Here is a 12,861-nt window from a genome sequence, read left to right as displayed (position 1 = left end):
TTTTATTTTCAAAATGTATTTTATATAAATCTACCACTAGAACAGCATTCCCTCTCGAAAAAAGAGAAAAAAAAAAAGAAAAAAAAAACACCTTCCCGCCCATACCCACCCAACACCTGGGTCGTTTACAGAATGAGACAAAAAAGACTAAAATTTCATCACTAGAATTCACCATACAAATCCCAGAATCAATTATCAAACACAAAAGGGAAACGATGGTCGCATTCTCGTGTTTCTGGGCCGCCCAGATCAGAGGCAGATTATTTCCCCCTTGCCGTCATGACAAACACACCGACAGAACACAGAAATCGAGAACAACAGGGGAATCAATGGTTTACTACTGTGTTCAACTCCGTGTAAGAAAGCCACCTCTGTCCTGTCCTCAGGGAGGGACGTCGAGACGGGGGCCTCGGAGAGCAGGGGATGAGCTGCGGATGAGCAGTGGGCAGTGAGGAGCCCACTTCCATGATGGCGTTATGAACCTGAGAAGGTTGTGAGAAGAGTGCTGGTGCATCTTGGGGGCTTCTTATAAGAAATGTGGCGTCTGAAATGTGAGTAAGAACCATCAGAAGCAACACCCCGCTTGAGATTTGTGATTCTGAGGTCACGCGAAATGTATCTAACAGCAACATCAACACACAAGGAGAGAAGGACGGGGTGGGGGGGGGGGGGCGTGCTGCTCGTATGCAAGTTCTGATAAAGAGAGATGGCTGCTTGTAAACCACAGTGTGTGGTCTTGGTGCTCTGAACTCAAGACAAAAGCCAAGGAAGCAAGGATTTGAAGATTAAAAATATGATGCCGACCACGTGGGCTGTGCCACGCCACTGTCCTCCAACATCTGGGCTGAGTGTCAGTCACTCCCCCCCAGCTCCGATTCTGATTTCTCTTTATCTCCACAAACACTGAGAAGATTATGAAATGAGGGATGCCATAACAACTAATAAATATGGTAATGAAAAATCCACCAGATTCTTGTCACGCCCCAATAATACATAATGAATCACACACCCCAGATTTGGATTTATACTCTTGGTTTAAACATGTCATACTTAATTACCACATTGAAGTTTTTTTTTTCCTGGTCTGCCCTCTCACAAAATGTACTGCAGTTTGTAAAACAAAAGAAAAGTTGTAAACATCTATGTAAATATAATTAGTTGGGCCAAATGACTGCCGTGAAAAGACTGCATGCTGTATTGTGAAATGGTGTATGCCGCCTTGTATCTTTTAATATTTAATTCTGGTCTGTTTTAGCATCAGGCCAGTAAGAGCTCTCGGCTGCGGTTATTCGGCTCAAGGTCATTGGTCTCCATGGCAACTGAAGCAGGCTATTTTGCTAAATTATTTATTTATTGGAATTGCCGCCATGCTTTTCTTTCCATTCCATGTGATTAAGACATGGACTAAATGCGCTGAATGCCAGTGAATCGGATGTGTGACCTCTTCAGATGATAAAATGCAATAATGGCCAGCTATTGCTGTAATCGCAGACAGACACCTGTGATATCTTACAGGACGTTGAGGAGATCACTCCTAGATGTGCTGCTGGCTTTTGGATTTTCCCAGCATCCCTTACCATGGGATGCTGGGATGACCATGCCCAAAGCCCGGCTCTGAGACACACTGATTCTGGTGGGGGCTCATACATTGGGGGCTCATTCGGCGATGGTGCATTTGGGGTTGCCTAGCAAACGCCCTTCCATCGCATTTTGGGCATCCTTTGTATCAGTGACAGCGAGTGTTAATTTGGGCATCATCCTGATTGCTGCAAGCAGGCCAAGGTTGGAGAGCCAGTCCCTCCAATTGGGGGCTGACTCCTTGGGGGGAGTCGGGATCACACCCCTTTTGCCAGGAGACCCAACTCCGTTTGGTACCAGGGCTGACAGGCAGGAGCGTCAGCACCAGTGCAGGTGTGATCTACAGAGGGACAGGCGGGCAGGACGGAGCGGAGAAGGAGTTCATTAACATGCCGGAGTGTGAAACTAGGGACCTCGAGAGGCTGCACCTTTCCCCACACAGATAAGAGAAAAAAAGCAAATGACAATTAAACCTTCCAGGCTGCAGGACATTGGCAAACCAAACCATGATTTCTAACTAAGAGGGTAACGCATGTAACATCCAAAAGGAGCAAAAAAAGTAGATAAAAAAATAAAATCCTGGAAATAAACAGCTGCGTAATTTACTTTATTTGCTCTGTAGGTAGATGTGCCCTCCGCCAGCCCCATAACAGTCAGGCTTGGCATCCACCTTATTCTGCCTTCAGATGCAGCCCGGAGCCCCGCATGCTTTTATTAAGACACCCCGACATGCTCGGCCTCCGATAATGACCAGGCTGTAAATCTGTACGAGTCACGGTAAATTTTAACAAGAGGATTGTTTGGGGTGGGGTGGGGAAGGCTCCAGTCAAATCCCTGTTTTTCTTGAAACCAGAAACGAAGAGTTTTCTACACTCCGTCCGGTGTGTGTTGGGTGAACAAAGACCCTCTAACTGGCCTCAGTTTGTGCGCTGACTCTCAAAACCCGTGAGATTTACACAGAGTTTGCAAGCACATTCATCTTAGTAAACCATTCTTCCACAACAGAAAAAAATAGAACAGAAAAACAAATAAATGTGATATAAATGCTGAAAGAAAATATTTTTTTTTGCAGAATACATGATGCTTTTTCTTGATTTAACCACAATAGATTTCTTTAAATAAATAACCTTTGCTTTGTAAAGACACTTTTTGAAACAGCAGACATACCCTATTTCTCCAATAGCATCGATAAATGTTACCATCTGCTGCTTTGCTGCATGTCCCTCTGTCTTTTTTACTCTTCATTTTTATTAATAATGTTTTATAATATTTCTGTAATTATGAAACAGAGTCAAATTTGCGTCTCTTGCACATTGTCTTTTGAGCTAGCCCGGATTAGCAGTGGTTCATGCCCGGAGCTGTGCATGGAGTTGATGGTGGAGGCGTGGTTGTATGTCTTGTAAGAGTTGTAGTGGTTGAGGTGCTCATGTTCCAGGGGGGGCAGTGTCAATTGGCCCTCCATGGTGGAGCCTCCCGCCAGCTCCTCGCCTACGGTAATGATCTCCATGGCCCGCGAGGGCACGTGCTGGTTCTGCTGGTGGTGCTGCTTCCGCATCTTGTAGAATATGATAAGCATGACGGCAGCCATCAGGGTGATGGCCACAAAGCAGCCAATGATGATCTTGGTAGTCTTCATCACCTCGTCTAGCCCATTGAGCGAGCCTTCTCCCATCTCTGTAAAGGGGATGGCCTTCTCTGGTGTCCTAGTGGAGGCAGGGGTGCGGGCTGTGGTGGTCGTGGTCGAAGGGGAGGGCTCCCAACCGCCGGATGAAGGGGTGGGCCCCACACTCTGCTGCACGGGGGTCCTGCCCTCGTCGTGCGAGGGCTCAATTGTCTCCACGGTGACCGTGGTGAAATAGCTGAAGCTGCTGTTCTCGGTCGAGGACACATTGAGGGTCGCCGAGGCCGTGGTGTTTCCTGCCGAGTTGCTCACCATGCACGTGTAGGTGCCCGTGTCCTGCACCGTCACGTTGGTGAAGTTCAGCGTCCCGTCGTTGAGCACAGAGATGCGTACCTTGTACGCCCCATGTGTCATTATGGAGCCGTTGGGCGTGATCCAGCTGACCGAGGTCAAAGAGTTGGCTCGGCACTTGAGCTCAGCGGCCATGCCTTCAGTCACGTTGAGGTCCGTGGGCGGCTCCACGATAACAGGGGCGTAACAGTTGAAGTAGTTCTGGTCAAGCTCCCCAATGTAGCGTCCTTTGTGGCTGGTGGGGGAGCTGCAGCGGGCGCAGCAGCTGGTGTTGGCGGGCACCATCTCCTTCAACCACCAGCTGAGCCAAAGGATGTCACAGTTGCAATTCCAGGGGTTGTGGTGCAGATGTACCCGCTCCAGGTGGTGCAGGGGGGTGAAGAGGTCATGGGGCAGCAAGGTCAGGTTGTTGTGGGCCAGATTGAGCTCCACTAGGGACTGTAAGTCATCGAAGGAATTCCTCTCTATGGTCTGGATCTGAGCGTGCATCATCCACAACTTCTGCAGGTGTATGAGACCCTTGAAAGACCCGGGCCGGATAACTGAGAGCTGGTTCCCTGACATCTCTAGCTCATCCAACCTGACCAGAGGGATGAGGTTAGGGATCTCCTTCAGGTTGCACATGCCCAGGTTCAGGTAGCGCAGGTTGCTCAGGCCCTCAAAGGCACCCTCGGACACATAGGAGAGCCGCTTCAGCTCACCCAGGTCGAGGCGGCGGAGGGACGGCACGCGGTTGAAGGCGTATGAGGGGATGCTCTCGATGGGGTTGTTCCTCAGCCAGAGCTCCTTCAGCTTGGAGAGGTACTCGAAAGCCCCGTTGGGGATGGTGGTAAGCCGGTTGTCAAAGAGCTCCAGTGTGTTGAGGCTGGCCAGCCCATTGAAGGCACCGATCTCGATGCTGCGTATGTGGTTCTTGCTCAGCTGCAGGATCTCGAGGTGGCGGAGGTGCTTGAAGCTGTCCACCTTGATGACCTGGATCTGGTTCTCCTGCAGGTTCAGGTAGCGCGTGTTGGTGGAGATGCCGTCGGGCACATCACGCAGGCCCCGTCGCGTGCAGATGACCTTGCTGAACTGGTTGCTGCAGGAGCACACGGACGGGCAAGTCTGGGCTCGCGCCAGGCCTGCCACCACCAAAAGCTGGAGCGCCAGCAGCAGAACGAACAAAGGGTCAGACAGGGCCCTGTTCCACCTAGGACCTCTCATCGTCTCCTGCTGTGGGTAGGACGTCATCTTGTTCAACATTCATAATTCGTTAGCTGGTGGTCCTCTCTTTGGGAATCTTGGGTTGTGAGGCCTGGAGACGAGAGAAGTGAAGAGAGGAAGAAATGAGCGATGAATAGAAGAGAAAGGCATGGTAACATGTCACTTAATATAACCTTCATGCATTTTAACTGTACTTCTGCCAATAAGAAAATAACTAATACGTAATCACAGATATATGCATGCCTGTGTTACAGATTTTCAACAGGGTATATTGTATGTTTCTATTATAGAACAGGCCCTCTGAAAGATACCAGTAAACAGTTAGTAACTATTTGTAGTTATAGTGATTTCATTATACATATATTGCCTTTTAAGAATGTACATTTGTATATTTGTAAAAGTATATTTGTATTAATTTGTCTGGTTTGCAGTTCAATCTTCCAATCAGAGATGAAACGTTGAGTCCTCACAATGAATTTTGTCAAATAAAGTAACAGCGCAGAAAAGCAATTTAGTTTTTGCCTAAAAATAATTAAAAGCCTAACTGAAAATGACTGGAGCGAGTGAGCTTTAGTTGAAAAAGAAAGCTTTGCAATGCATCCCCTTTACTGGGAGTTTAAAATAAAACTTTGAAATGAGCCTGAGATTATTTGGGTGAATGCATGAATGAACATGAAGTATTCATGTTGTCACACAACCAGCTGTCAGGCTCTGCATTTCCACAGGAGCAGAATCTGAGTGGAAAGGTCAAACGATGAATACATGAATGTATAAGCACATCCAGAATGCGTCTTGCATGTATTTTTTCGTCCGGGGGCCCTGGCAGGGTTCTCTTCATGGGCACTGAAGTGAAATACGTGGCAGACTCGGTGTTTAATCACACCTCACCTATCTGCGTACCTGGTCACCGCGACTGGCAGAGATGCATCTGTAACTGTCACATGCCATGAAGACGGCAAAGCTGCAGGCAAGCGGAATAACAGCAACGTACCGAGGCAAACGGTTTGCGGCTGTGACCTTGGGAACGTGTTTTATACGTGTTTTTATATCGGAGCAGGCCGCGTGTTACCGGCACTCTCTCCATCTCCACCACATAAAACAAAATCACAATATACAGTCTCAACTTTCCTCCTCTATATCTCCAGGGGGAGGGAACGGATGGGGGGATTGGGGAGGGGGGGGGGGGGGCAGCTGGGGATGTACCATGTGATTGATTTTTCTAGCCACAGTAACATAAATAACAGGAAGCTCACCACCTACTGGTACTTCAATCAAGCAAACAAATCTGGAAAGTTCTGATTACGGCTCACAGTAGAAGCTGAACGGTGTATATGTGACGAGACTAAAAATAGAGCAGCCCGACAGGGGATAAGTGCCCGTCTCACAGAACATGGATGCGTGTGTGCGCCATATTGCTGTAAGTCACACCAGTCACACACAGCTACAGGCGTATAGCAATGACACGCTTCCTGTGGTCAGCCTTCCACTGACCCCAGTGAAGAGAAAAAAAAAGAAAGATCATGGACTGCAGGGTCGCCACCACGCCGCAAAGAGCGCAGAGCTTGAGTGCTGATATTGTGCAGGAACATCCCATCGCCGGAGGAAAGGAGGGTTATTGCTGTAGCCAAAGATTAATTGGCTGATTAACAAAACCACTAATACTTTAATTGCAAAACCTGATTCTGAAACAAAGTGGCCCCTAGGAAGAATAGGGTAGTTTGGCCCAGGAGACCACGAGAAATGTGACAAGGATCATGAGCGCAATACTGAAAATGACATTACATCTCGTTTCTCTTAATTACCGGACGTAAAGACTTGTGCAAAGTCAATGAGTATGGTCAGAGCCCGGCAAATGGCTCATCCGTCCATTCACTTCTTCAGAAAGAATATGAGAGATTACGGATTAAAAGCGGCAACGTCAAATAAATGGTTTTAGCGCTTTCGATGGTTTTCAGGTCCTCTTCTCAACCACTTTCATTGTGTTGCCTTTTCAGAAAACTTAAGAAGGTTAAAAGAAGCAACACATCCGTGAAGAAGCACAAATCATTTGTATATTAAACAATTGTTGCTAAAATGAAACAGATGCACAGAAGTGCTTGTTTTCCATGATAACGGGAAGAGTGCGACTGATATGGAGAAAAAGAGAGAATTAGATGAAAAGGTGATAAACAAAACTGGATTAAAACCGAATGGATTTTTAACACTCGGCCGGCTGGAGATGATGAATGATGATGAATTGGCACGAGCCCCGTCTCTCTCTGGCTGGTGGCAAAGCAGGCGGGATCTACACAGCCACAAAGAAGCAGAGAAAAACCGGGAGAGGAGATTTGTGAGACTCTTGTTGTTCTTCTTTCACGTGGAGCGGAAGCCAATCACATTCCGGTGAAACAAGTATGCATTTCATTGGGCAGCACGGTGCCACGATCCTTTACGACGGGCTGGTGCCCCTGAGAAGCAAGCAAGGCAGCAAACACCCACAGCAGATCAGAAACCGGGCAGCTGCAGCCAAAATCCCCATAATCCATTTCTTCCCCACACAACAAGGGGCATCCATTTGGTTCCAGCACATCCCTGGGATTATTTCACCATAGTGTTCATGCGAGGTTTGTGCAAAGAGGTGACAGCGGGGTAGGGTGTCGACACAGGGGCTTGGGGAGGGAAAGTTTGGCAACTGCTCAGCTTGGCACGGCTCTAGAGCTAAAAGCAGGTCCCACGAGAAGTCAGCATCTACGTCAGGAGCTGAGCTGGAGATCCCCTGACAGCCAGCACAAGCGAGGCTCGTTTAACTCAAAACTTCATCATGTGTCCTCGATTAGTGCTATTTATGTATGAGTTATTATTTTACAACATATGATGCAATTATTATTTATTTTCAAAGTAAACGTTGTGTACCAATCTTATTATACAATTACAAGTTTAGTTTAACCATATTGTGTTCATCAGTGGGATTCGTTTACTCTTGAACTAAGACGGCATTTTTTGGAAGGGGGAAGAGACAGTACCTCCGTTAGGCAAGCTTGTCTATGACATGGTTTGCTTTCATCTTTTGTTAATCATTTGCAATTTGTTGATCCGTTGTGGGGCTTTCTGCCCTGGTTAGTGCGATGGATGCATAAAGATTAGCTGAGAGAAAGTTTGTGGAAAAATTAGCATGTTTGTGTGCTTGGCAGAGAGCTCATGGATGTTCTGACAGTTGGGTGCATCGCTCTGATTAATAGTGATGTGTGTCCCTCACAAACATGGCTTCTGGAAAAAAAATTATTCTCAAATTATGTTAATTATAGAATGAATACGAGTGATGTTAATTAATTCAACAGAACCTTCTGGAAGCTGCAGTTACAATATGTTATGTGTATCAACATGCTTAGATAACAAGATGTCATTAGAATTGCCCTGGATCACCATTAGGCAACCAGGAAAGACTCCAAATTTTCCTCAAAATTGCATTTCACCAATCAGGACGGCAAGATATCACCGACCCAATGTCTCAAAAAGAGACCAGGAAGCAAAATCCAATAGAGTTATAACAGTGGAAATGGATAATAGATATTTTCTGGCAAAAAGTTCCATTAATCACATTTTTTCCTCATAATCTGATTTATGCAGAAGGTGGAAGGTGGGATGGTTGCAATTCAAGACTCCTTCAGGAGCAGATCAGGCAGCCAGAGGGTGTTGGTGGACGGACTGGCCTGACCCTAATAAGAGCCAGGAAAGCACACTGCGCTCTGCGATTGGGGCCGACGTAAGCAAACGGATGGTCTGTCAGATGAACACCTGGAGGCGAGACCATGAAGAAATAAACCCAGGGCGCTATGGAAAGCAGAAGGCTTGTCTTCTCGTGATGTCATGAATAAAAGTCCTTTGGGGTGGAAAAGGCACACAATGTGAACAGATCGACTGGAAAGAGGTCTCAGTGCAGGCAACAAGGCTGGAGAGTTAGTGCTCATAGTCTGGGAGAAACACCCACACCTGCTTACAACATGGGGGGGGGGGGGGGGGTGTGTCCCTTTATGCTGCATCAGAACCATAATGCTCTTTTGGGTGTAGACAGCCAGCCATTGTGAAGGTGAAGTTTAGGTCCTAAGTTTGCTTGCAGGCAAATGACGAAAAATTGCGTCGCGATGCACTTTTTGCTGTGCCAGAGTCTGGGGCAGCAGAGACCGCGCAACCTGAGGGCCTTGCAGAGATACTATCCTGAGATGTAAAGCTTAGGTTCCGGTCCATGGCCACTGTTATCATGTGAAAAGGGGGGGGGGGGGGGGTAGCACAGATACGCATTCCCATATCAGCCGCCGGCATCGCTGCCTCTGCATGGAGTCTGCAGCTGCTTGCTGGTCTGCAAGGGAGCGTTTGTGCCACACTGCGTTGAGTAGGGGTGGCCGTTTTGCAGCAGCATGCGGCGTTTGATGTGCCATGATGGCAGGGGAATGGAGGAAGATGTCCGGGTGCAAGCGAGGCTCGGCGGAAACGCGCTGCGCTGCTTCACCCGCAGGACGGCCGAGCGGTCGCCTTGGGTTCGAATTACAGTTGCGAGCCGGATGCGGTCAATATGTCAATACAACGGGAGCAACCCGTGGCTAACAGCAGGGCTCAGTCAAGTCCCAGGAGATGATGTGCTTGTCAGTCAAGTTTTGGTTCGGCAGAAAGTCCTTTATAATATTAAGCACATCTTACAGCACAGAAAATCTGCGGTTAGAAAAAACCATCTTCTAAGTGGCATCATAGAGTCATCCTACCGTACAGTTAATTTATAGGCTGCTATCAAAAAAAAAACTGGAGTAATTGAAGGACAAAAGAAACTAACAGTCATTCATCTACCTTCCAGCAGAGACAACAAAATCTGAAAGCCTTCCAGTACCATTGTTTTCCTCGGCAGGTGGCGGGAGCTCGCAAATTACACTGTTACCGTGCAGCGATTCTGCTCGTCACAGTGCTTTTGTGTGGTTGTTGTTTTTGAAAAATAAAGTATCACTGCTCAAGATGGTTGGGTGCCTTGAAACTGACACCAGCAGAGTGTTCACCAAAACCTAAGGCCACTTCCAAAAGCCCCTGAAGTGCTCTAGTCAAGTGCTCGCTTCATGTAATCACGACTACTGTATGTCTCATCACTCTGCTGCACAGTAGCTAATTGAGCTAAAGGTCTATTGATCAGATAATTGACTATATAATAAGCTAACATCCTGCATGTCAAATAATTAATATGATAATGGTTACCAATAAATGCATAAATATTTAAGCAATCTGCGAGCTACATTTTACAAAACCTTTTGGAAACCGGCACGAATGCATTTTAGATACTCTTTTGTGTCCCTGGTAAAATAGTTCTGATTTTCAGCCTGTATTTGTGAAAATGATGTGGCTTATAGGTGCTCATATGACACATAATTGTCATTAGTAAACATGGCATGTAAACAGTGACAAAATCCATCCATTTCTTAACTATTATTATGTCTGTCATTTTATGCAATTTATGAACATAATTGCAAGTATAATTACACACATAATTCTATGTGTTGCAAAACCCATAAGTAGCTTTAAATGAAGGCTTATTTAATTTAGAAGCTGACTTGATTTCAAAATTACATTTTTCTTGAACTTGAAATATACACACATTGCACATTTTGCCAATTTTATACATTCAATTATAATTTTATCATCGATTTTATGGAATAGTTGCATTAAAAATCGGATGTAAAGACCCCTCCCCTCCACACACTTGGGGCAGGCCGCTGCTCTGGGCCTCGGCTGCTCTATCAACAGCAATATTGGCAAGTATCTGGCTGTAAATTAGCTGCTCTTCAGTAATCACCCAGGATTGTTCTTCTTTTTTTTTTTGCAATTACAACTCTCTCAAAGAAAAATCATTAGTCTCAGACAAACACGAGTGATTGTCTTACGCTGCATTAGCTGCTCTCTGGAAATGCCCAGTAAGATGGGATTCCAGTCAGCAGTGCTGATACACATGCACTTTGCGGCAGGCGCTCTGAGGTAAGCAGCGAGAGTCTGACTCATGAGGAGCTTTGCAAAGCCTGTTATAATGCCACAGCAGAGGAGGGCAGCCAGGGGATGGTGCTGTTTGAGAATGCAGGGCATACTTTGCTACAATGAACAATACAAGTATTACACCAATCTGTCATCTTCCTGGATACAATGTATCGAATGAAAAGGATTACATGCTTTATGGTACGAGCCCACTGCCCGACTGTAACACTCAGTGGGAGATCTGATTTTTACTTTAATCCATCCACACTATAATCCCATGGCAGTTATTCCACACAGGGTGATGGGGAACGTAGAACCTCAGGTAGGGAAAAAGCAGGGAGCAGTTTGGACAAGATGGCAGTTCATCAAAGAGAAAAAGAGACAGACAAAGAGAAATATGAGATATCTCACATGAATTCTGCAAAGAGAACTGTACCAAAACCATATATCTTAATGCATATGTGAAACGTAAAGCACAAATGTAGTTGGCTCTCAAAGGCTGTGGGTTCGAATCTCTTCACGGCTGAATCTGTGGGGGGTCCCTGTGTGTGTGTCTCTCTCTGGGGGTTTCCGCCCAGGCCACAGACATGCTATGTAAGAGAGCTGGCATCCCGAAATTGTACACAGTGTGTGATTATGATTGTGAGTATGTGCCCTGTGCATCCTGGGACAGGGCCCAGGTTCACCGGACCCCGACACTGGATACCCGCTTATGGAAGATGAATGGACTTGCATGTACCAAGAGGCTCTTTAATAAGTGCATTGCTGCGGCGGAGAGCAACTCCCCTATTAGCCCGCGGATGAGGCAGCTGAATTGCAGGCCCCACACTTAACAAGTGCAGAAAATGTGTTTCGGAGATGGCATCTCATGTCCACGGTCGCTTCCCAGAGTTGTTGCAAATTAGCCGGTGGCTGATCTCTGCCTGTTCCAACTCATCCCGAAGATGCTTAATTGGACCGAGATGTGCCGAGTGGGCAGGCCGCCGCAGCCGACTCAGTTAGCTGTCACACCCCCGGGAGGCGCTCCTGAGCTGCGGTGGGCGTCTGGCTGCGAGCGGCGGCCTGCTGAGGGAGTTCATTCTTCCAGAGAGGAACCATGTTCAGATACCTGCTAACATTCAAACATAGCTTTGCTATAACTGGAACCAATGAGGGTCTGAGGCCCCCTCTCCCCCCAGCTGTGACGATGCCCCCACCTCCAAGCAGGGCAGCTTGGAAGACCTCCTCACCACATCCCGGAGGACCTCCTCACCACATCCCGGAGGACCTCCTCACCACATCCCGGAGGACCTCCTCACCACATCTCTGAGGACCTCCTCACCACATCCCGGAGGACCTCCTCACCACATCCCGGAGGACCTCCTCACCACATCTCTGAGGACCTCCTCACCACATCCCGGAGGACCTCCTCACCACATCCCGTTCTGCTGGTTGAAACGGCAAGGATCGGGATTCTTCCAATCCTCCGGCATTTCCTGCCACGCTCACTTCCTCGTTTTCTCTGGCTGACAGAGCGGAGCCTGGCTACCCTCTAGACCGGCACATGCTACCCTGCGACACATTACACGGGGACGCAGCCGTTAGCTGACTGACCGCAGCCTGTCAGTTACTCAGTGCGGGACGTGTCAGTGCTCTGGGCCCCTCTGATCCGCACGGCTTTCTGACCACACACTCTTGACCATGATTTATTTATTTTGTATGTGTGTGTGATGAAACACTCTATGTACAGCCGTGACACTTTACTTCACAAAAATCCCGACAGGGATGCTGTTTCTGAAATACTCACACGGCTGCATCTGGCTGCATCTATTGTACATGCACACACACACACACACACACACACACACATTCCGTAGGAACCTGCCTACCTGCTTTAAATAGCAAAGCCGGAGCATGTGATACTGTTGCTGACTGAGCAGACCATGTCAGGGAAAGGGGAGGGCCGCATAATGAGGCGGCCAATCAGTGTGCATTCACTCAACAATATACAATCAAATCAGCTTCGGGGAATTCGTGTCACAATGCGATATATGTAATTTGCATTACGTGTGATGCATTCTGGGAACAGGCTTTGCCTTTCTGCCTTGAGCTGTGGGCAAGAAATAAATCTGGTAACAAAAGAGACA

General features: G+C 47.3%; 1 protein-coding gene across 6 annotated transcripts in view; it reads right to left on the bottom strand.

Moving 5' to 3' along the window:
* Positions 1 to 660: 660 nt before the first annotated feature.
* The window catches only part of lrrc4ca (leucine rich repeat containing 4C, genome duplicate a), a 243,597-nt gene continuing 231,396 nt past the window's right edge, over positions 661 to 12,861 (bottom strand). For all 6 annotated transcript variants that reach the window (XM_072698227.1, XM_023842262.2, XM_023842265.2 and 3 more), the window contains one exon: positions 661 to 4,844. In XM_072698227.1, coding sequence (XP_072554328.1) covers positions 2,870 to 4,792 — 1,923 coding nt within the window. In that variant the 5' untranslated portion in view covers positions 4,793 to 4,844 and the 3' untranslated portion in view covers positions 661 to 2,869. The remainder of the gene's footprint in view (positions 4,845 to 12,861) is intronic.

Source organism: Paramormyrops kingsleyae, chromosome 13 (assembly GCF_048594095.1).
Source record: "Paramormyrops kingsleyae isolate MSU_618 chromosome 13, PKINGS_0.4, whole genome shotgun sequence".
Taxonomy (NCBI): Eukaryota; Metazoa; Chordata; class Actinopteri; order Osteoglossiformes; family Mormyridae; genus Paramormyrops; species Paramormyrops kingsleyae.
This window is presented reverse-complemented; position numbering and strand designations above follow the sequence as displayed.